Raw genomic sequence first — 22,557 nt, 5'->3', positions numbered from 1 at the left:
TAGGGCGATGCCTGTTGTTTGCCAGATACCATTTGTCATGTACTGGACTAACCTCGTTACCTCCCTAACTTAGATTTTGTTTTCGTCCGAGAACTTGCCTTCACCACCTTGTGAGGTTCGGTTCCGTTTGGCGGGCGTGGAACGGAAGCTGTTCATTGCGACAAGCTCCCGGCTCGGTAATCCCAAATCAAACCCAGAGCAAACGATTTAACCTCGGTCTCTTCCTCTCCAGTTTCATTTCTCGTTCACCTTCCTTTTCCTGGACACGGTGCTCATTCTCGTCGCCGCCCTCGTCACTCTTTTTTTCTTCGTTCAGCGCCTCCTACCCTCCACTTCTTTATCTCGCCTTTCCGTTATTCTTGTCTAAGGTTGTTCTTATTTGCGACCACCTTCTTGTCTCTCTACCTTTTTTGGCATTTTCACAGTTTTCGGCCTCGCTGTCCTTTTCCTTTTCGTTTTCGTTTTTTTCTTTGTTGCTTGCGCCTCCTCCTTCTCCTCCTTCTCCCTCGAGGTGGTTGCATAGCCCTGTCGGCGCTGTCACTGATTTCTCAGTTCCATGGTACATACCTAATGTATGTTATTACCTACCTACCTAATTGGCGCTACAGCGGTGGAACAGGCCTCCCACTATTAACTCAGAGGCCAGCAACGGGGCCTGCTTCCAGTTACGAGACACCTTTGAACTTCATTTCGCGACCACCTCGGACGGCCGACATGAGTTATGCGATTGGTCGCGCATGGTTGGGGGAAACCGGCCTCGTGCAGCAGAGGGAGCAGGTGGCGGGCGGGAGGCAGGATGGCGGGTTTGAGGGTGTACGACGGCGACAGGGTGGTGGGCCAATCATGGCCGATTGGGTGTCGCCAACGAAACCGATCAGTGGCCGAACCAACAGCGTTGCAGCTGGAATTGGAAACCGATGCAGGCCCGAGCCGCCCCTCGCCCTTTTCCCAATACAAGACCCCCAGAAGCTGCATTGGAAAACTGCACACAGCCCGAGGTCGTCCCTCGCACCGAGGACCACATTTGCCAGTAACGGTCCCCTCTTCGCCGACATGGAGTTTTCGGGAAAGGATCTGGAGGACATCCAGCGGGTAGCCGGCCTGCTGAACCTCACAGTGGATGAGTTGCTCCAACAGAGCCGAGTGAACAGCAGCAAGATCACTTCCGCCAGCAGCTCCCCCCAGCCATCGCCCCGGCGCAGTGCAAACCAGCAGCGGTCACCACTTTTCCAGGAGAGCCATGTCCTTTCAAGCCATCACCAACCGTCTTTTGGCCTGGACCTGGACACTTTCGACCTGGCTGACCCCCATTCCAGCAGCTCTGGAAGCGACCCCTCCGAGCTGGCTCTTCCTCCGCCTGCCAATACCCAGGACCAAGGCACGAGAGTCGTTCTCCTGAACCCGCACACAACTTCATATGACTGCGATGCCGCCGCCTGGGGAACCAACCAGCCCGCTGGCGACGTCTTCGCATTCGACGATACCACGATGGATTCCGATCCCGCCGACGACGGATCGTACGTTCCGGTGTCGGACGTAAAGCTCGATTTTGACTCTGTCAGTGAGTACACCGTCCGGGAAGGCCAGGAATTTATGCTGGAAGACGCCTCGGCCGATTGGGCTCTTGTCTCGGCCTCCCCCGAATCCCCGGAGTTGCAACTGGCCATGTCGCCTGCCATCGGGTCAGTCGACAAGCGCTATCACAGGATTGCGCCCAAATTCCCCAGGCACGGCGCCCAGACTCCGTCAGAGAGCTCCTCTCATCGAGTCAAGAAGAAGCGCAGCCCTTATGAAGGACGGAAGAGAGTCGACACTCACCTCACTCGCCAACTCCATGCCTGCGTCAGGTGTAGAATGCAGAGAAACAGGGTAAGACGTCTCGTGGTGCAGCCCACCTACCCGTTCCCTTCTTGGATCCAGAAAGCAAAGTCGCTTTAGATCCAACTTTGCTGATAATTGTAGTGTATTCCTGACCCCAACAACCCCCGGGGCCCGTGTTTGACCTGCCAGCACAGAACAGTCCGCATGAGCCGACTGCCTTGCCTGCGATACATGGTCACCGACAGCACCCTCTTCCGAACCGGCCTCGACTACATGCCGTTTTACAGAGCCCATCCGATGGTCGGACCTCAGTATGGCGATTTCCACCTGGAGCGCCAGTGGACCGATGCTCCCTCAAAGATCTTGTGCCTGGGGCAAGTTGGCTCCATGCATATCAAGGTCGAGTTGCGGGAGTTTGTCCCCCCTGCAAACACCAGAGATGTAGACCTCAAGGGGCGGCCCATGTATGCCGTGCCTTGGGCTATTGCCGACCCGGACGCTGTGGTTGAAGCTTTCACTGAATATATCGACCGATCTGTTACCCAATATATGGCAGCCTACCTGGACGACACGGACCCCCTTGTCTGGAACATCTTCCAAGCCGCCTACAGAGCATCCGTTTTCCCTCTCCCGGTACGCAATTTTATCGGCCCCCTTTGGTATACTAGTTGAAACTTACTGACTGACGAATGTCGCAGAACGAGATGCTCAAAAAAACATTGAGACTCTGGGTGGCATGCCGCTTTATCGAATCAAAATGGAGATGTTGGTCCGAGACTGGCTGGGCCGACAGCGAGCTCCGAGCTATGAACCCACAGGACCCATTCTACCAAGGCCTTGACTCGCCCCCGCCATATATCGACTACCAATTTGCCTCCATCGTGATGCAGCGCATCCTCAATCCGCTAAGGAAGGACGTCCTCCGCATTCTCCAGGGCACCTTCAACACACACAACCCTCAGGAATGGTTCGCCACCTTTTTGACATGCTTCATCCTCCTGCAGAACTACGAGATGCAGATGCTCTTCCAGAGTCAGTTTGCCAGGAGGAGGGAGGCGCAGGTAAGCAACCTATTATTTCCCCACGGAGCCCTGCTCACAAGCGAGTAGGTACAATACCTGGACATGCCGCTCGTCCGGGCAACGAACTCGGGGGCCAAGACCATCCTGGCGCACTTCCACTACTGCTATAAGGGCCAGAAACTCTTTACGCCAAAGTTCGACTGGACCGCCCCGCGGGTCCGAAGAATGGCGCGCCTGGATGCCGAACAAAGCCACTTCATGTCGCAATGCCGCGATGTGGTGGTTCACAAAGGTAATTCCCGATTTCCCATCCATCCCGAGTGACACAGGGCCTGGGGCTAACGAGGCCCTTCCACGTAGCGCCCACCTTTCAACGCATCAACAATAGCGATGTGTACCACGAGAAATGGTGGTACACCAGCCAACTCTTTGACCCTGACTGGACGCCGCGCGACACCCTCGAACATGCCCCACCAGCCGAGCCCTCCCTCGCAAGCGTGGCCTGACTTTTCTTTTCTTCACCCGCTCCCCAAAGCAGTGCGGCAGCCCCTCACTTTGACCACGACGGTCTCGGCCCCCCCAGCGCTGGGTCGGATTTGTACACGAAATACCCTCCCCGCCAATGAGCTCCACTGCACTTATCACCCTGCAGCCGGCGCGCATTGGGATGGGGGGCCGTCCTAAATCGGGAAAGGTTCATTGGTGATCTCGGGGCAGCCTGCAGAACGCCCCTCCTGCGGTCCAACTCAACCCGGAGGACCCTTGGACCCGCTCGGCATCTTGAGCCGCATCATGTAACTCGAGGATGGGGATGGAGAATGCGGATTCGAGGTTCCCGGCTGCTCCGCTGTGCTATATTTAATATTGCTCTTCGGCACCCCCTGGGGTCACTTATTTTCCACAGCACAGCACAGCACAGCACAACACCATCGACAAGCGATTTCTACACGATTATTCCGCCATCTTTGCTTCACAGTCAACAATATCGATATTTAGGCGATTAAACTCAACATGGGCGTGGAAACGGTACTTCTGGGGCAGCAAGGGCAGACTTGGGGGGACCTAACGGTGAAGGCGAACTGCCCTCCTCGTTATATCCCCGTCTCGAGCGAATGGCCGGTCGAAATGGAGGGGGATCTCGCATGGGGGCCGGCATCTTTTGGTTCGGAGGACGAGTACACGCTGGTTCTGAGCGAGAGCGACGTCTCTGAGGTCAGATCAGGTCTGCAGCATTTCAATGGTTAGTATCCAAATGTCATTACCACCGAGCTACGCTCTGACGAGAGAATAGAACTCGGGCTCTACGGAAACGAAGTCTCGCCTAGCACTTTCCCCTTGCCTACTCTCGGGCCGAAACTTCGGCAAATTTCCGCCGACGTTCACCAGGGGAGGGGCTTTGCCGTGGTTCGAGGGCTGAAGCCTGACGAATTCTCACCCGAGGACAACGTCCTGGTTTTCCTTGGAATCTCGTGCTATGTCGGTGTCCAGCGCGGCCGACAGGATGAGGAGGGGAATATGCTAAGTAAACCGCCCCCATCCGCAATTTGCACCCCCCCCCCCCCAAGCCATCCATCTAACGCCCCTAGTGCACATCCGTGACGCGAAGCTTTCGAAAACGCCCCAGCAGGACCGACCGACACGGTACTCGTCTCGGGCATCGGTGAGCAAGCAACCTTACTCTGACAGCGAACCAGTCCCTCACTAACCCACCCCGCAGACCTTCCACACGGACACATTCTGCGACATCCTCGCGCTGCAGACGCGCAACAACGCCTCTGCCGGCGGCCGGAACATGCTCGCCTCCTCCTGGACCGTGTACAACGAGCTGGCGCGCGCCCACCCGCAGCTGCGCGAGCTGCTGGCCCAGCCCATCTGGTCCTTCGACAGCCGCGGCAAGTTCCTGCCCTCCAACACCCGCCCTTTGCTCTACCACCACGACGGCCGCGCCCTCCTCAACTTCGCCCGCGAGCCCCTCCTCGGCCTCGACGGCGTGCGCCGCGCCGCCGGCCTGCCCCCGCTCACCGCCGACCAGCGCCGCGCCCTCGACGCTGTTGAGGCTATCGCCAAGCAAAACCAGATCGTGCTCGCTGCTGAGCCCGGTGATGTGCTGTTTGTGAATAACCATGCCGTGCTGCACTCGCGCGAGGCGTTTGAGGATGCGCCCGAGTCGCCGCGCTATCTGGTGCGCATGTGGCTAAGGAACCCGGACCTGGCCTGGTCGCTGCCGCGCGGGCTGCAGGCGGGGAATGCGCGCATCTATGGCGAGAATGAGCTGGGCGAGCAGTGGAATGTGGTGGACGCGCCGAGGGTCATGTTTCGGTTGAGTGAGCGGTTGAGCTCTTAGGGGGGTTGATTTGGGGGATTTCCTTTTGCCTTTTGCGCGTCTGTTTTTGGGGGTTCCGGCTGGTACTGGATGGAGTTTGGGGATGGGATACGGAAAAGGTTTCGGCGGTGCTTTTTCTTTTTCTTTTCTTGACCTTTTGCTTTGAGGTTATGAGCTCTCCAGCAGCTCTTGCGTTGGTTTTGCCTTTCTTTTTCTCTTTCGGTCACTCGGGGTTATTTTTAGGCGTTTAGGGCCCCCCTGGAAAAGGGGGCCCCTTTTGCGCTGCTGGGCAGCAGATAGTTACTTGATACCAACAGCCTGATTTGTCTCACACTCGTCTTGTCCCTCAATCGTGACAGGCCCCTGAGAGCCGCGAAAGCCGTGTGTTCCCCTTTGATCGAGTTCCCAGAATCCCCGCCGTGAAAGTTCGATTCCCCTCAGCACTTTGCATGCACAAATCCTCCTCCTGCACCGGGATTGCGACTCTGGGCTGACCCCGCGAGCCCCGTAGGGCTAGATCGGCGCCCGCGCGGTCTCGGCTCTCGTCTGATTTGACGGCGTGCGGGGGCCACCCATGCAGCGAGCTCCTTCCGGCGCCCGGGCGGGTTACATCGCAGCCGTCCAAGGTGCCCGAGAGCGACCGGTTTGGGGGGCCCGCGGTCGCTCTGGGCCGCTGTGGGAGTGGGCCGGCGAACCACTGGGTGGACCACCGGGTGAACAACCCAGGCGGGACGGCGGGTGGGATACAACGGGTGGGATAATGGGGTGGGAACGCAACTTGGGAGAGGACGAACGGGAGTGGGCTTGCAGGTTGGGATCGTCGATCGACGTGGCCACGAGCCTGACGCCTGTTAGAGGTTTCTTTGACTCGTCTTCATCTCAAGTTGGGTTGCTGGTCATCGAGAGAAGACTGTAAAGAATACGGGTTACTTGGGCAGTTGTGCGGTGGTCTTGGGGTCGTGGGTCCCTCGGGATTTCAGATGGCGGCTTGGGCAACAAAGGGAGAGGGCAAGTTAAAGGCCCCTCGCACGCCTCCTAGAGGATGCTTGGGCTTGCAGACCACCGCCCCCATTTCCTCGAACCCACTGAAATAGCCTTTCGGCAGGAACCGCTCTTCGCCACCCCACCCACTTATAACTCGTACCCCTGAGACCCGCCATCATGGACCTCACCAGCGAAATCTTTACCAGCATTCTCAGCCCCCTAGCCGCCTTTCTCCCACCGCCGGACAACACCACCACACCCGAACCCAACCAAGGAACCCTCGAACCCACCCCATCCACCACTGCTACCACCACCACCACCACCACTGAACCACCCCCACCGACGACAAACCCACCAACAACACCGCTAACCCCCTGGCAAACCTCCCCCCTCAACCCCCAATCCCGCCTCACCAACCTCTCCCCCTTAAACCCCACCCTCCAACCCCCACAACAATCCCGCCTCACCACCCTCCAACCCCCCCATCAATGGCGCCTCGACAGCATCGACCCCACCGCCCGGCGCTTCCTCGCCGTCCCCGCCTTCGCCCTCAACCGCCCGCCCTTGCGCATCGACATCTACCTGCCCGCGCCCGAGGCCTTTCCCGCCGCGCTGAGGGCTGTGGTGCGGCCGGAGAGGGCGCTGTGGTGGAGGGGGGAGGTGGGGAGGTTGGAGGTGGGGCAGTGGGTTGTGGGTGTTTTGACGCGGTGGGCGGAGCGGGAGGGGGAGGGGTTGGAGGAGAGGTGGTGGGGGCTGCCGTTTGGGTCGGCGGTTGTGGTGGACTTTGTGGACTCTGTGGATCCCGGGGGGGAGGATGGTGGTGCGGTTGGGGGGGAGGAGGTTGTGCTGGTGCCCGGGTATGGGGTAGAGCAGGGGATGTTGGATTTGGGGGCGTTGAGGGGCATGTGGGAGGGGGAGGTGGACTGGGAGGGCGTGGGGGTCGTGGAGTGGGAGAGGTTGCGGTTCGGGAGGCAGGTGCATGAGGTCATCTCGTTGGTGGAGGTCGATGGGCTTGGAGAGGTGGTCTTCAAGAGCGTGCTGCAGCCGCAGGAGCAGAGGTACATGTACAACGAGCTCAAGATGCTGCTTTCGCTGGGGAGGCATCCGAATATGGTTGCGCCGCCGCTGGGGGTGGTTACGAAGAAGGGGCGGTTTGGGAACCGGAGAGGGGTTTGCGGTTTCTTGCTGGAGTGGTTCCCTCTGGGTTCCCTGAAGGACAGGTTGCTGCGGGACGACTATGACGAAACGACGTCAATGAAACAGAAGTTGAGGTGGGCGAGGCAGATCACGGAGGCGTTTGTCCATATCAACGACCATAGCAACGCAGGCTTCTACCCGGATCTCAAGCCGGACAACATTGTCCTCAGGGAGGACGCGGAGACGGGGCTGCTGGATGCGGTGCTCATAGATTTGGAACAGCGCGGGGGCTGGTTTGCGTGGAGCCCGCCAGAGGTGGCGTACCTGGAATACTTGGAGATTCTAACAGACGAATCCGGACTGGCAGAAGGCGAGCTAAAGGACGAGATTCTGGAGCAGCTGAGGGGGTACTATGGCGACCCCGAGTGGTCACCAGGCGCGGGTGGCCGGCGGTACCACAACACGGAGGGTGGGTTCAGCTCGCCATGGTTGGCTCTGCTGAAGGCGAGGGGAGCAAAAAGCTGGGGAATGGATTTGCTGGAACGGGCGCAGGTCTTTATGCTGGGGAAGCTGCTGTGGTGCATCTTCGAGGGGCAGCCGTTTGTGAGGTGCGGCATCGACCACGAAGTGTTGCGAGATGGCGACCCGGAGTACGAGTCAAGGCGGTCCGGGAAGGCGAGGGCATTTCCGAAGTTCAAAAGAACGCCGCATGTCCTTCGCCAGTTAATCCAGGCCTGCACGGCTGGGGCGCCGGAGTGGGATGCAAGTCAACCACGGTTACCGGGCGTGGTCCTTCAAGGGGGGAAGCTTCATCCAGTAGGTTCAGGGGGCGACCTGACTCCGACGACTGCCGTAGATACTCGCAATGCAGCCAGAAACTTCTGGATCCGAGAGGTGGAATTAGCCAGGGCATTCATGAGAGAGTTGATTTTGCTCAGGGGCAAGTCACCAAGGGGTAATAACTCAGAGAAAGGATCGCAACCACAACCACCGACCTCGGTAACAACGACCGGCTTGCTGGATCAAGTCCGAACACGCCCGCTATTCTCGGAGGTGTTAGAACGACTGGACCGTATTGCGAGTCAGTAAGTAGGAAGGGGGTATTCTCCAAGTCCCGGCATGTATCCCAGCATGCATTAGTTATCCTAGCTAGAGTTATGCCAGCAAAGGCAATTCAAACAGAAACAGGCAGGGCCGTAGAAGTACATGGCACAGGTCAAATACCCAACGAGAACATCATTGAAAGGATGATTGCTAACCCGAGATACGCGATTAAAATGGTAGAATTCAACGCGGCCGCAACATTACGTGTATAGAATTCCCTGTATTTGCAGATCTTCCGTGTATACAGATTACCTGACTGTAATTAATACAAGGGCTGAATGCTGATGCCTCGCTAATTAAGTCCAGTCTCGGACTTATACTTCGGACCCTGCCTTCGCCGCGGCCAAAACTAGGCAGAAGATTTCCCTATCCATCTACCATGATACTCCACATCTTACTCACCCAAAGCCAGGCACCAAGTATATCTTCTCTCCATCCGGATTAACCGGATTCCGAACAGGCAAAGCCAGGTCAAAATTGGCCCAGTGTCGATGGCCGAGGGCAGAAGTCCGAAACCTCTCGAGTGTGGCTGCGCCGCTTCCAAGACCACGTAGGTAGGTAGCCAGCGGAAGCCTTTGGACTATGTGGGTTTGACTAGGGCACTCTTGTTAGGGAATTGTAGCAACATGTTTCGAGTCTCTTCAATCGTGGAAGCCTGAAGGCAGATAGACAGACCGAGGCGAAGGACCCTTGATGGACCGTGTTGGTGACTAGCTACCTAAGTTGTGAAATTCAAGCTATATATTCGGGACTCTCTCAACGTTTTCAAGTCCTTCCTCTCCAGCATCACTCAACACATTCACATCTTACCAGCAACAACTGTCAACAGACAACAACAACTACAAGAACAACAACAAACACCAATTACCTTGTAGGTACTCATCCCGCTGCCATCTCGACTGAATACCAGCTCACACACACACTAGTTACTCCAACACACACTACCATCACAATGCCTGCCAACACCGGCCGTTGCACTGTCTCCATGACCAACCCGCAGTGGACTGCGTGGAACAGGGCCAACCGCAACAGCCCGCTGAACCCCCACATGAAGAGGGTCGAGTGCGGCTGCCGCGGTTTCCGGGCTAGGGTCGCCGCCCAGCCCGAGGGGAAGTGCTCATGCGGCCACGACAACAGGCTTCACTGCCGTTAAACGACCTGGGTGTGGGTGGCGGATGGACAGGGCTTGCCGCTGGTCGGGGGCTATAGATATAGATGGAGGGCGTTCGCATTGGCAGGACCAACGGATAATCAAGATGGAATTGTCTTGTCTTGTGTTCCACATTCATCGTGACAACCCGTGACGTTTCCCGTGTGAAGGCGGCCTAGGTTCTAGTACCTCCCAACGATTCCCTTCCCATCACCGCCGGCTATCCCGCGTCCCTTCTTGTCAGCCCCCCTGCCCATCCACTCAGTTACACAATGGTCACAACCGCATCCTCTCCTTTCCCGAGGAGCTCGTGGAGCCAGCCCCATTCGACCGGCCTGGGCGGGCCGCCACATATCTCGAGCAAAGCGATACGGCGGTACAGATGCCCATCTCCCTGTACCGGCCGTTCCCCGGCCAGAGGACTTTCATCCTCCGGCACCCGAGTCAGGACCAAGCAATACAGCTCCTTCATCGGAAGCTTGCGCCCGATGAGCAACATATACACCGTCGGCAAGCGCCCGTCCGGCCCTACCAGCCCCCGGCAGTTATCATCAGCCCACAAGTTCCGCAGGTGCTCTGTGCCCAGAATATCCAAGTCTATCGCGTTCCACGGCTCCACCTCCTCCCTCTTCTTCAGCTTCTTGAACCGCATCCCCGTCGGAATCAACCGCCCCTTTAAAACAAGCCAGCTCCCGCCCTCCTTCAACTCCCCCATCGGATCCTCCCCGGCCGGCTCACACCGCACCCCGACCACCTCACACGCCGGCTCAACACCAGCCCCATCCCCATTCTCAAACTCCACCGGCGCCCGCACACTCCCCCACGACCACGACGGCGCCCGCCACTTCCCCGGCCGACAAACCGCCTCGGGCCCCCAAATCGCCGCCACCCCCCTCGGCTGATCAACCGCCTCGGGACTGGTCACGTACCCCGCCGGCGGCAGCTCCACCCGCCACAGCAGATCCCCCAGCAGCAACGTGCCCGTCCACAAGCCCGCCACATACCGCTCCCCCCCATCCGGCCCATCCACCCCATCCAGCCCACCAAGCCCGACCTCGGGCCTCACGCTCCCCATCTGCCGCGCCAGCCCGGACACCGCGGGGAACACGTCCCCCTCGCACGTCAGGCTCAGGTGCGTGTAATCCTCCACCAGCCGGCGCCAGCACAGCGCCAGCGCCGTCGCATCCAGCGCGCCCGACCGCCAGTGCGGCAGGGAATAGTAGTGCTTCGGGCGCGCGGTGCGGTCTAGCATGTGGGTGTACCAGTCCGGGGCGGCGCTGGCTTCGGCGGCGAGGGCGGTGGTGGTGGTGGTGGCGGCCGAGGAGGTGGGGGGTGGCATGCATTGGCAGGTGGTGGAGGACAGGCATTCGAGGGAGAGCTCTTCGGGGCCGAAGTGCAGGATGCGCGGGGAGAGGAAGCGTTCTTGCAGGATCCAGCCGCGGCTGAAGATGGGGAGGGTGGAGGAGGGTGCGTGGTGCGTGGAGAGCAGGCGGTGGGGGTGCGAGAGGGAGAGGCGGAGGTGGATTTTCTCGGGGGGTTCGGTGGCTTCTTCTTTGGGTGGGTTGTTCGTGTTGTCGTTGTCGTCGCCGGCGTCGCTGTTGCAGTACGAGGAGGAAGAGCGGTCGTCGTTCTGGCCGGGGGTGAAGGTGACGGTGTAGGTTCGGTGCTTCTCTGGCAGCTCGGCGTATAGCCCGCCGTATGCGCCCTCCGATTTCGCGGCTGAGATGACGAGGGTTGAGTTCCGGTAGACCGCCCCCATCTGGGCCGCTTCGTGCCGCCAGTCCTCGATGTCGTCCTGGATGATGCACAAGCTGTCGATCCACAGGTAGCGGACCCCCATCTTGCGGGTGAACTCAACAGCGTCCTGGAAGTTCCGGGGAAGCGCTGACCAAGGAATCTCGGATTTGTGCTTTTCTAGGCTCCCGGAGAGTGTGCGCAGGAACGGTTGATGGCCCCAGCAGTGGCTGAGAGCCACGTACGGGGAGGTCTCTCCCTGGGATTCGTACAGACGCACACCGCTCTCACTGTCGGCGCATACGTCTAGCACCCTGCTCGGAAGCGGCGCGGGAGGGAAGCTGTTGCAGGCTTCATGATTCTGCTTGCAGTGCTCGATTTCCCGGACGGCCCAGGCCAGGGTTTCTTCAGAAGACGTCTTCGGCGGGACCTCCTTTCCGACGGGGAGGTCGGGCATGTTGTCGGTGAGCCATGGTGTGACTGGGGACATGTCAGTCTCCTATTCAACTAATAGTCCAAGACACAACTAAACCCACTCTCGGAAGCATAGAACGTCAACTTGACAGGCGTCCTCAACAGCACAACCTCGATGCTCCGTCTCGAAGCGGCCAAGTTGAAGTCCAGCTGCAGGTCATCCACATCGTCGCGTGTAATGCCGCAGTCGTTGTCCTCGATGAACTGGAGGATGCCGTCCGATAGGATAGTGCATACATCGCAGCCAATGAACTTGGAATGTGTGAGCATGGTACCAAGGTTCGACCGGACCGAACTGTATCCCCCGGTGTAGGCCGATCGGGGGTGGTCACATCCTCGGCATTTGCTGAAGCCGCCAATAGATGGAAATCCTCCTGACCACATGTTGTATTTTTTTCTCTTTCCGCTTTGGCAAGTTGGTTGTTGGTCGAAGATGGGATGACTCTCAGCATGAGGACTCATCTGAACCAATTCAAACGGGTGTGCAGGCAACAAGCGAGTTAACTAATGGCCCAATGGATGCGATGCGAGCTGACCCAGCGTCAGCCGGGCCAATGTTCCGCCGTGTCTCATGGTCATCGCTGACCGCCAAAAGGGGCAGTCAATAAGAGGAAACCACTGCGAGAAATAGGAGAAATGGAATGAGAGCAAGAAAGATCACCGGAAAATCTCAGATTTCTTGCAAATTGAGGGCGGAGCGGGAGAGAGAACGCGTCAATTAATTCGTCATCGACATCGAACACCCCGAGAGCAATGCACAGCATCCAACTCCATAATGACTGACCCCTATCCAGCCTTGCGCCACTCTTCTAACCAGAACCTCTGCGGTACCCAAAGGCCACCCGGTGTCGAGCAAGCCCATCTGACCGCGATGGTATATATAACCAAAAATGCACGTTGCCTCCCGGGGTACAGACAGACCCCCACCCATGCATACACTTATGCCCACCCCCAAAAACGCCAGTCATCCCACATCAAACATGTCACCCCCATATACCCCCACTCACTCATATCCTCCCCCCCTCCACCACCTCCCTTTCAAGCAACTCCACCCCATCCTCACTCATCCGCCGCCTCTCCACCACCCACTTACTCTCCCCGCCCTCCGCCTCCCACCGGTACGAGATACTGTCCGCCGAGCCCTGCCGGCCATGCCGCTGGCGGGCCGGGACCTGCGGCGACGTCACCTCACCATTCCCATTCCCATTCCCAGCATGCAGCGGCAGCGCCGGCGCCAGCACAAACCCATCCGCAACACCACCACCACAACCCGCAGCAGCAGCAGCAGCAGCGCCCTCCCCATCAACCTCCTCGCCCTCCAGCACAGGCGAGCACGCCGTCCCGCCGACCGGCGCGGGCAAGGGTTGTGCAGCCGGCGACAGCACAGACAGCGGCGACTGCGGGGGCAGGAACAGCGAGTGGGGCCGCTGCGGGAGCGGGGGCACCACCATCCCGTTGGCCCCGCTACCGGTGCTACTGCCGCTGCCGTTGCCAGAACCGCCGTTCATCGCAGCGCCCGCACTTCCCGGGCGGGGGGGCAGGACCACGCCCTGCGCCAGCCCCTGACCCTGACCCTGGCCCTGGCCCTGGCTTCGGAGGGAGGACATGCCCATGGCCATGGCGATATGAACGGGGCTGCCCACGCCACTCACATTCCCGTTCACGGGGGGTTTCCCATCCTCCTCAGCCGCCTCGGAGGTACTCCACAGCGACAGGCCGGAGTTGACCCGCACATGGCCGGCCAGATGAGCAGGCACGGTGCCGTACGGCGAGCCGCCAGCGTCCAGCGGCGGGAGCGGTCCCAGAGCTGAAGGCAGCGAGGCGCGCTCGGAGCGGGGGCTGCCCTCGCGGGACGAGACCAAGCTGGGCTGGGAGCCGCCCCAGGCGCGGGAGCGCAGCTTCATCAGGGCCGACATGCCCATGTTGAGGTCGTCGGCGTCCGGGGGCAGGAGGGCGAGCTGGGCGAGGCCGGGCGAGGTGATGGAGTTGCGCTCGCTGCCGCCGTTGCCGATGGCGGGCGGGAGGGTGAAGCTCATGACCGAGTTGCGGTTGGAGTATTCGGACCGCTCCGTGATGGGCGTGAGGTTGGGCTCGCGCACGACGCGGCCCGACGTGCTGCGGTCGAGGCCCGCGCTGGCGGGGCCGAAGAAGCCGCCGTTGGCGTACTGGAAGAGGTTTTCGCTTGTGAGCACGCCGGAGGGCGTAGCGGTTGTACCGGCGGCTGTGGAGGGTTGGTGGTGGTTGTTATTGTTGTGAGGTTGATGGGTCAAGGGGGCCGAGTAGAAGCCGAATTCTTGGCCGTAAAACCCGTCCGAATCGTTGGCGAGGGCGCTGGCGTTGGCTTCGGCGATGATGGCTTCGTCGTCAAAATCGAAATCGTCAAAATTGTCCCCCAAATCATCGATGGCGTAGTCATCGACGTATCCGTCACCTCCGTCATCCTCATAACCGGCGAGCTCGTCAAGGGGTGCATCTCCTAACGCGGCCAGTGCCTCGGGAGACGCGCTCCTCGTAAACTTGCCCGATGCTGCTGCTATCTGTGCGGCCGCGGCCAGGGCAGCTTGGTAAGCTAAATCCTGACCCTCGGGGTCTGCCTCGGGCTCGGGAGAGTCCTTGGGCGGCGACACTTCATCATCCATTTCCCGTACGGGCGGCTGCTGGGCGTTGATGCTGGGTGACGGCTGGTTCGCGGCATCAACAACCGCTGGCTGGCTTAGTGTGGTGGATGCCAGGTCGGGCTCGCGACTTGGGGGTTGCTGCTGTTCTGCCTCCGCCCCCTCATCTCCCTGCTGTTGCTGCACCTGTTGCTGCTGCTGCTGATGAGCAGACTGCATGGCCTCTTTGGCCTGGGCGAAGGCGCCGGGGATGGGCCGCCCGTACCGATCTGTGTCGTTGTTGTCGAAAATGGACTCGTCAAACACAGTCCCGTCGTGCTCAAAGTCCAACTCGTCCGCCAACCCATCATCAAAGTAGATATCGTCATGCTCGGATCGCAGGGCGGGTTGTTGGGCGGTCGCGGCAGGAGGATCGCTTGGCCGGTAAATTGACTCGTCGGGCGCGGCTAGGCTATCTTCTTCTTTGGGCACATGTAGATGGCCGGGAAACATGGGTGATTCGGCGGTTGGGGTAGTGTCCTTGGTGGTGGCAAAGCCGATCACGTTTCCGGCTGCATCTCGCGGCGTCGCCACCATTCCTGGGGTATGCGGGCTCGCAAGTGAGGATACAGGGTTGGAGCGCTGGAAAGTAAACCCCGCAAAGTTTTCCTGATCATTGTCCGGGTCATCGAGGTCAGCCTCGAGATTGTCGTCGAGGCCCTCCCCATAGTCGTCGTACTCGTAGTCGGCATTGACGCCAGGTATCCTCTCTTCCAACCCGTCGTCATCCATCATTGCGTCGTAGTCGAAATCTTCATCAAAGTCGTCAAATCGGGCATCGCCCGGGTCGCCAGATGCCTTTTTATCTTGCTCCCGTTGTCTATGGCGCTCCTCCAGCACTCTCTCCTGCTCGGCGGCTCCGATCATGTCGAAGCTGAATCTCGAGGACGTGCTCTTCATATGTTTTGGCACGGCAGAAGCAACGGAATTCCCTCTTGACATGTCCGACTTGGACAACTGGCGAGACGCCGTGGTCTTGATCGACGTCGAGGCGGTAGGTGGGCGAGTGGCCGTCTGCGTCCTTCTAGAGGCGCCGGAAGACGATGTATGCACACTGGATCCGTCATTTGGCGGGGCAAGCGACGTCGACTGGCGCGGCCGGACCGTGCTTGACGACGGTCTTCTTCCCTCTGGCCCAAGTTGCGAATCACCGTTTTGGCTGTGCTTGGGTAAGTCAATGGCACCCTGAGCGGGCTCCGCTGGGGAACAGACAACAGGCCCCTCCCCGAACGAAGGAGGCCCCGATTCGCCACGATCTCCAGACCTGGAAACGGGCGAAATCGCCTCTTGTTTGGTCGTCGAAGCAGCATCACCCGACACTGTCTTCTTCGGCCTGGGGGCGCTAAAGTCATGGATCCGTGTGCCTTTGATGCGGGGGGTCGTAGCTCGGAGCCGGAGGCTGAGTTTCCACGGCAGGATTCCCGCTCTTCCTCCTCATCAACAGGGAGGACATGGGATTCTTCAAAAACGGCAAGCCTTTCCTCCCCTTTTGCGGCTCGGCAGCGGGAACAAGTGCGGGCTCGCTTATGAGGCGTGTCCCGGCGGGCCGTTTCCCAGCCCCACCAGGTCCTTGGAGATCGGTCGGCGTCGAGAACCACGAAGGTTTGGTCTGCTTGTTTCCTTGGACAGTCCGGCGAGCAGTGACGCCAGTATTGATCGGGGGAGGCGGGGGTTTGGCCCGCGAGAGTTGGTTTCCTGGGACCTGGCCAGCCATAGTCATACCATTGCTGGGCCCCTGTGGTGCCTGTGATGACTGTGGCACTCGTACTGCCTTTCGATAGTTCTGCAGAGCAACCCCACCGATAAAGCCGGCCTTGTTGTCTTCGTCGTAACCAGCACGAGCCGGGGGTTGGTGGGCGTCCTGGGACGGTGGTGGGGTATCGTCGTGTGGGGTAAAGAAGTGGTCGGAGCCGGTCGATGCCACGCGGGTAATGGGGGGCAGTGTTGGCGGATTTGGGGAACGTGGGCGTGCATCGGGGCGTGGTGAGACATCGCGAGGGCGCTGCTGCGGGTGCTCGCGTTGCGCGACAGTAGCATCCCACCCGGGGGCCTGCTCGGGCAAGGGCGAGGTCGGGTTTGACGGACCCCGCCGATTGAACCGAAGGTGCGACAGCATCTCGGTGCGTGTCTAGTAGGTTACACGTAAAATACGGCGTCCGTATAGGAGAATATCGAGGTCGTCGAATCGCCTCGGGGCAGGAGGCGGCCGAAGAAGCATTGGGTCGCAGAGGGCGACGCGATCCCCGCGCGGCGGGGGCGCGATTCGTTGCGATTGTTGGCTTGCGTTGTGTGACAGGTTTGGCAGCGTCGGCGCGATGGGGAATGGTCAAATGGAGAGAAAAGGAGTGTCGAGAAGTTTAAGAGCAAAGAAACTGCTACTGCTTCGAGCTTCGAGCTTCGTCTCGAGAAGCGAAGAAACAGCCGCGCAAGGGATCGAGATGTAACAAACGCAGCCGGCGACAGCTGCCACAGCCAACCAACGCCGGTGGTTCAGGTCAATTCAGCAATTGGCCCGTGCACCGGCGTGCCCAGACGCAGGAAGGCACCTCACCACCCCAGCGACGCACGCCATCACACTAGTGTAGGTTGGTATATTCCTTCCCTGAGACGCCTTTAAAACTGAACTCTATCCTTCCAAGTTCCATCTTTCCTATCCGTCTTTCGCAATGATCCATATGGAAATCCACCCATATTCATTATCTCAACTTCGTATCTACATTTCGCACAATACCATACCCTCAGACTCAGAACTCATCGTATGTGTAACACAAGATGTCATTCTCCGTGTCGATTACGTCGCCCACCGTCAAGTCGGGTACCAACCCCATCGACGTCAACACCGTGTCTCGAGTCATAGGGACGCATGGGGCGTCATCAGAGTCCTCCTCGGGGTACTCTACGCAACCGGAAACTATCGCAAGTCGCATTAGTTTGTTTTCGAATTCTCATTCATTGTTCACTCTCATAAGTCTCATTGACCCCCCCGGACTTACCCGAAGTCGAGCGAGCGCCATCAGCATCCTGCCAGCGCTTCCACTGCCAATCCACGAAGCCGTGGTGCAAAAAGAACGCGGGATCCCCAGGGGACGTGGAGAAGAGCGACATGGTAGGGCCAATTCCCACATGCCCGGTGGCGTGGATCGTCCGTTCGACGCAGCGTCGGTGCTGTGTGTACCTGGTGTTTGCATCGCCATGACAGAGCTCCACCGCCGCCATCGTGGCGTTGGCCGTGATTTCTTTATTCTCGCCGCGAGAGAGACACGACGGGGCATTGGGACCGACGGGAACTGTGGTGTTGGCGAATGGCTGGATGGTGGATGCGGAGGTTAGTGGGAAGGACATCCGGGATGAGGTGAGAGATCCTTTACTCACACCGTCGGTAATGCATGTGCCTTCGCCCTTGTCAGAGAGCGGCGGCAGCGAGCCAAAATACTTAGGCTGGAAGGCACCCGACCCGGCAAAGTTGCCTGCGTAGTTGGACTCCCGCAACCACGGGATGGGGCCCGTGTAGGCGCAGTGTCCGGCCAGAAGGGTTTTGTACAGGTGTATGAAGTACCGATGCCAGGGCAGAAAGACGTCGACGCGATGGACTCCCGGGGTCACGTAGTCGTGGACCCATGCCATCTCGTCCCAGATGCTCCTTGCCTCGGCCCACACGCCAAGTGGTGGCGCGTCCATCAAACACCTGGCCGACTGGACATACCAGAGCTTGTCGGCCTCGGCCATGTTGTTCCATTCGACCCGGACATTTTTGGTGCAAGAGGCGGAGGGCGCCGGTTGGGTTGCGGTGCTGTTGCTAGGCGAGACGATCTTGCTGGAGTTCTTGCCATGAAACCCGCTCTCACCCCCTTTCATTATTTGCACAGCTTCTTCCCACGATATCGGCTCGATCTTGTGTCCGTGAGAATGGCCGTGCTGGGGGCTTCGTTTTCCATGTATGGGAAGCGAAGCGGCTGATGCGATTACGGCCGCGCACAGAACGCGGGCCCATGTGGTGAACTTCATGTTGACAATCTAGCAAATGCCGACAACAGACATTACTCATCCCTACGACACAGAAGGGTTCGACATGATCACTCTTGACTGAAACTTATCACTTGCGTCTCGCCGACAGAGGAGAGACATGATCGATCATACCCTGTTTTCGGTAAGCGGCTGCGACCCACGGGGTTGAGGACGACTGACCACCAGTGGGGAGTTTTTGCCATGACCCCTGGACTCAGCGCGGTTTGCGAAGCCACCTCTGCCACGCAAGGGAACCGACTTCGCCGATCCGACTTGGTGAAAATATTTTTTTCAGCTCGCTTTCCCCAATCGCTGCTGTGTGCGGGTATGCGGCTCGCTCCCGCTCCCGAACACGCGGAGATCACAGAAGTGGTGGTTGGCTTTGATCTGTGATAGTCGGCCACCATCAGCCCATCACCGAGTGACCTACCGTAGCATCGTCCTGAAACATGAACTGACATCGATTTCTACGAAGTGCCGACAACTAACATACTCGTGTCCAGCGCCGACAAAAGTCACATTTCTATCCTCTCCTGCCCCTCTTCCAGTTCGGTATCAACTGTCCGATAGGGGCTCTTTTAGATGGCTTGAACTTCAAACGTTGGTACGCAATGATTGTCTTTGGCCTCAAAGTTTTGATCCTTTCCCAGCGACGGTGAGTTACGTACCTGAACTTGCACGGCCTTTTCTCTTTTGGATCCAGGGGAGTTGGTGATCGACCGGCTAACGCTAATCAGACTAGGATGTCTCAGTTTGCGATGGCCGGTGATCCAGGTCGTTTTGTTGAGAGCCAACCACGACAGATGTATTATGCGCCAGATCCCACGATGTATTCATCTTGTTTGGTAGTTATTCCCTGGCTGGGTGTTGACCGAAATCCGTATAACTAGCTCTATCGGCTTACTGCCTAGTTATTTCCTCAGGAGTGAGCCCTCTCGTCGCCGTGATGCAACCCCCGGGTTCCGGGTACGCTTCCCTTCCCAAAACAAACCGGCGTGGGAGAGGTGTGCTCGAATTATCTCGGGTTTTCACTAGTTAGTTTATTAATCAAATGCCGAATTTCGTTGAGTCTTTGACAAGCATTGGTCTTGGCTCTGACAACGTACCTTGCGGGATGAATGGGGACAGGACCCGGTCGTGCCTCAGGGGATGGCTGAATTCAACCGCCAACGAGTCCTGCACACACGTCTAAACGTTAATCCGTTCAAGAATGGTCGATATAATAGTATAGACGCATTGACAAGAGCCGAAGCACCATGCCTCCCTATATCCGACTGTACCCGGGGACTTACAGATTTCCATGGGCATGACTCAGACCCTCGCATGACACCATCGCTATGCGAGTTCGGATTTGGGGGATTCCTACTATAAGAAGGCGAAGAGCCCAACATCAAAAGATCAGATTAGATATATTCATCACCCAATTTCTACCGGCTAACTTCATCTCAACACCAACATTACAAGCACTCTTGATCACAAACCACCATGGCCTCCTCTCCCACCTCCAAAACCATGCCCGCCATCCAAATCCTCGGCCCCAAAACCCACCCCACCGTAACCCTCAACCCAGCCCACCCCCTCCCGCCCCACGACCCCTCCGCCGTGCTCATCCGCGTGCACGCCGCCGGCCTCACGGCCGACGAGCTCTCCTGGCCCGAGCTCTACACCAACCCGACCCGCATCCCCGGCTGCGACGTCTCCGGCACCGTCGTCGCCCTCCCCACCACCGGCACCACCACCAACCCCCCTTCTGTGGTTACCACCGCCACCGGCCGCCCCCTAAACATAGGCGACGCCGTCTACACCATGCAGCCCGCCAACACCGGCAGCGGCCAAGCCGGCTACGCGTACGCCCTGCCGCAGCACGTCGCGCACAAACCCTCCACCCTGACCCACGCGCAGGCGGCGGCCCTGCCCATCCCCGTGCTAACTGCCTGGGAAGGGCTGTTCAAGCGCGCCGGGGCTAGCGCGGTGCCGGAGCGTGGTGGAAGGGTGCTGGTCACGGGGGCGTCGGGGGCGGTGGGGCGGACGGTGGTGCAGCTGGTGAAGGGGGAGATGGGCGGGGTGGAGGTGGTGGCGCTGGCTTCGGGGCCCAGGGGGGAGGAGGTGAGGGGGTTGGGGGCGGATGTGGTGGTGGATTATGGGGTTGTGGGTTGGGAGAGGGCGGTGGGGAGGGTGGATGTGGTGTTTGATGTTGTGGGCGGGGAGGTGTTGGAGACGGCGTGGCGGGTGGTGAGGGATGAGGGGGTGTTGGTGACGGTGTCGGATCCGCCGCCGGCGTGGGGGTTTGATGAGACGGTGGTGCCGCCGGAGGTGGAGGGCCGGCCGGGGCTGAGGTATGTGTACTTCATTGTGTCGCCGGATGGGGAGGCGCTGGAGAAGGTGGCGGGTTTGATTGATGAGGGCGCTCTCCAGCCTCTGCCGGTCGTGGAGTTCCCTCTGGAGAAGGCGGTGGAGGCGTGGGAGTTTGCGAAGCAGAGGGGTCGTCAGGGCAAGGTGGTCATCAACTTTGTGGAGGACAACTAAGTCGGCCGTGATTTGTTGGAATGGGGGCAATCTTCAAAGCACCTGTATGCACCTAGGAAAGTCGTCATCGCTATCGTTAAAGCCTTGCCACTTGGAAAAATAATCAATGGCCTCTTGGCCGATATACCGGATAGACCCGTGACGGTCGTCCGGCGCGAGAAACCGGACAGTCCGGAAAGCCCTTCTCTATTTCAATTCATGCGCCTCCTCATCCCAATACTGACCAGACAGATCCCCCGTTGGCGGAACCTTGTTGCGTCCATCCAACTTCCTGTAAGTAAGGGAGTCGAGATCGATGTCGAAGAAAGTGCGGACCTGTTCGTAGATATCAGCTTCCATTCTAGAATTCTGTTATAGTACAACCCCGGAAATGGCTTACACTAATACCGTAAACGTGCTTCGGCGCGTGAACCTCGCGGAAGTCGATGCCGATGCTGGCCCCGCAGTGCTTGCAGAACATCTGGTCCTTTTCTTTCGTGTTGAAGCGGTAGTTGCTACAGCGGGCGCGGCTATCGTTATGCCAAGTAACAGCCGAGGCCTCGGGGTCTAGTATATTACTGATTTAGTCTCTTCTCTCTCTCAATCTATCTGTCTCCCTCTATCTCACTCCCTTGTTCCGGCTTTTCAAGGCGGTTGTTGGAGGAAGAGGGAGACGCGGAGGAAATGCAACTTACAAACGAGAAGATAACCAAATCGTCTACACGCGGAGCAATTGCAGTTGAGCACCTTTGTCTCGGGCAGAGCGGGTGTCAGGGTGACGCTGAACTTGATATAACCGCAATGACAGCCGCCCTCGTAAGTGCCACTACTCTTCTCCTCTTCCTCTTTCTGCTGGGACATGATAAGCAAGCTGTGAGTTCAGAGGAATGATCTGGCGGATTAACTCTGTTAGAACTTAGAAGGGTAAGAGGGTAAGAGGGTAAGAGTATTTAACCCGGCACGGAGATGATCCCCTTCCTCTGCTTGGTTGTTACCCCTCACTGCCCCTCTTCGAGGTAACATGTGGCTTACACAGTGTTAAGACAAGGTAAGGTGCCTTAGTTATCCTCAAGTGATATGTAGGTACCTTCCTCTTTGGAAGAAGCTTTGGGGGTTCCCAACCTTGTCTTACCTGCGCTCTTGCATGATGCATAAACGTCCGTACGTGCTTGTGCCACAAAGTATTACCGGAAATTCCGACTCAACCGGCTTATTTGGAACTAGACTACCTGAAAGGTTTACGAATCAAACATACAAGGCTTTCATCGCATAGCGTTACACATTTTGCTCGGCACCGAGCTTGGGGGTAGGACATCGTTTAGTTACAGAGGCAGCGTCGTTGTAAAACCGAAGAACAAACCGAAAGCTGTTGAAGGCTAGAGAACCGGCATCTAGGTAGTCATTTTGCATTTTCTTACTCCATTTGTTTTGTTTGATGTGTTATCCTTAGTTTCTTCCTTTCTCTATTTCTTATTTTCCTTTAGAATGCGGCATTCTCGAATCTCAGGGCGACAATAAGTACTTACCTACCTAACTCAACAACACAACCTACAACCCCAGCCCCTGAAACCCATATTCCATCAACAACTGCTCAATCTCCCTGAACCCCTTCGCACTCGCCAGGTCCGCCGGCGTCCTCCCATT

At 58.5% G+C, this 22,557-nt stretch overlaps 8 protein-coding genes across 8 annotated transcripts; 4 read left to right on the top strand and 4 right to left on the bottom strand.

Annotated features, from left to right (window-relative positions):
* Positions 1–843: 843 nt before the first annotated feature.
* On the top strand, positions 844–5,187 carry B0H64DRAFT_326361 (uncharacterized protein; the record flags this gene model as incomplete). Its single annotated transcript, XM_062800736.1, has 8 exons — positions 844–1,869; positions 1,963–2,454; positions 2,520–2,882; positions 3,021–3,125; positions 3,840–4,083; positions 4,135–4,365; positions 4,430–4,503; positions 4,561–5,187. 8 exons carry the CDS (start codon positions 844–846, stop codon positions 5,185–5,187), a joined length of 3,162 nt encoding a protein of 1,053 aa, XP_062657170.1.
* A 1,896-nt stretch (positions 5,188–7,083) lies between these two features.
* On the top strand, positions 7,084–8,467 carry B0H64DRAFT_405195 (uncharacterized protein). The gene has a single exon (XM_062804429.1). It carries the CDS (start codon positions 7,213–7,215, stop codon positions 8,374–8,376), a length of 1,164 nt encoding a protein of 387 aa, XP_062657169.1. The 5' UTR covers positions 7,084–7,212; the 3' UTR covers positions 8,377–8,467.
* A 397-nt stretch (positions 8,468–8,864) lies between these two features.
* Positions 8,865–9,545, top strand: B0H64DRAFT_405193 (uncharacterized protein; the record flags this gene model as incomplete). The annotated part of the gene is made up of 2 exons (XM_062804428.1): positions 8,865–9,262; positions 9,318–9,545. Exon 2 carries the CDS (start codon positions 9,344–9,346, stop codon positions 9,542–9,544), a length of 201 nt encoding a protein of 66 aa, XP_062657168.1. The 5' UTR covers positions 8,865–9,262; positions 9,318–9,343.
* Positions 9,546–9,806: 261 nt separating this feature from the next.
* B0H64DRAFT_327221 (heterokaryon incompatibility protein-domain-containing protein) lies at positions 9,807–12,133 on the bottom strand (the record flags this gene model as incomplete). Its single annotated transcript, XM_062800774.1, has 2 exons — positions 9,807–11,755; positions 11,812–12,133. The coding sequence occupies 2 exons, from the start codon at positions 12,131–12,133 to the stop codon at positions 9,807–9,809; spliced, it is 2,271 nt and encodes a 756-aa protein (XP_062657167.1).
* Positions 12,134–12,838: 705 nt separating this feature from the next.
* Positions 12,839–16,815, bottom strand: B0H64DRAFT_426197 (uncharacterized protein; the record flags this gene model as incomplete). The annotated part of the gene is made up of 4 exons (XM_062805721.1): positions 15,846–16,815; positions 13,272–15,802; positions 12,995–13,225; positions 12,839–12,921 (listed from the first exon to the last, which is right to left on the bottom strand). Exons 1-4 carry the CDS (start codon positions 16,517–16,519, stop codon positions 12,839–12,841), a joined length of 3,519 nt encoding a protein of 1,172 aa, XP_062657166.1. The 5' UTR covers positions 16,520–16,815.
* A 332-nt stretch (positions 16,816–17,147) lies between these two features.
* Positions 17,148–18,258, bottom strand: B0H64DRAFT_327604 (tyrosinase-like protein; the record flags this gene model as incomplete). The annotated part of the gene is made up of 3 exons (XM_062800786.1): positions 17,148–17,314; positions 17,397–17,709; positions 17,776–18,258. The coding sequence occupies 3 exons, from the start codon at positions 18,256–18,258 to the stop codon at positions 17,148–17,150; spliced, it is 963 nt and encodes a 320-aa protein (XP_062657165.1).
* A 1,662-nt stretch (positions 18,259–19,920) lies between these two features.
* B0H64DRAFT_419338 (uncharacterized protein) lies at positions 19,921–20,934 on the top strand (the record flags this gene model as incomplete). Its single annotated transcript, XM_062805373.1, has 1 exon — positions 19,921–20,934. The coding sequence occupies one exon, from the start codon at positions 19,921–19,923 to the stop codon at positions 20,932–20,934; it is 1,014 nt and encodes a 337-aa protein (XP_062657164.1).
* A 99-nt stretch (positions 20,935–21,033) lies between these two features.
* Positions 21,034–21,934, bottom strand: B0H64DRAFT_217875 (Mss4-like protein). The gene is made up of 3 exons (XM_062799532.1): positions 21,609–21,934; positions 21,314–21,480; positions 21,034–21,249 (listed from the first exon to the last, which is right to left on the bottom strand). The coding sequence occupies exons 1-3, from the start codon at positions 21,772–21,774 to the stop codon at positions 21,121–21,123; spliced, it is 462 nt and encodes a 153-aa protein (XP_062657163.1). The 5' UTR covers positions 21,775–21,934; the 3' UTR covers positions 21,034–21,120.
* Between the last annotated feature and the right edge of the window lie 623 nt (positions 21,935–22,557).

Source organism: Chaetomium fimeti (assembly GCF_033439085.1).
Source record: "Chaetomium fimeti strain CBS 168.71 chromosome Unknown B0H64scaffold_6, whole genome shotgun sequence".
NCBI classification, from domain to species: Eukaryota; Fungi; Ascomycota; class Sordariomycetes; order Sordariales; family Chaetomiaceae; genus Chaetomium; species Chaetomium fimeti.
Note: the sequence above shows the minus strand (reverse complement) of the source record. Positions and strands in the feature narration are given on the sequence as shown.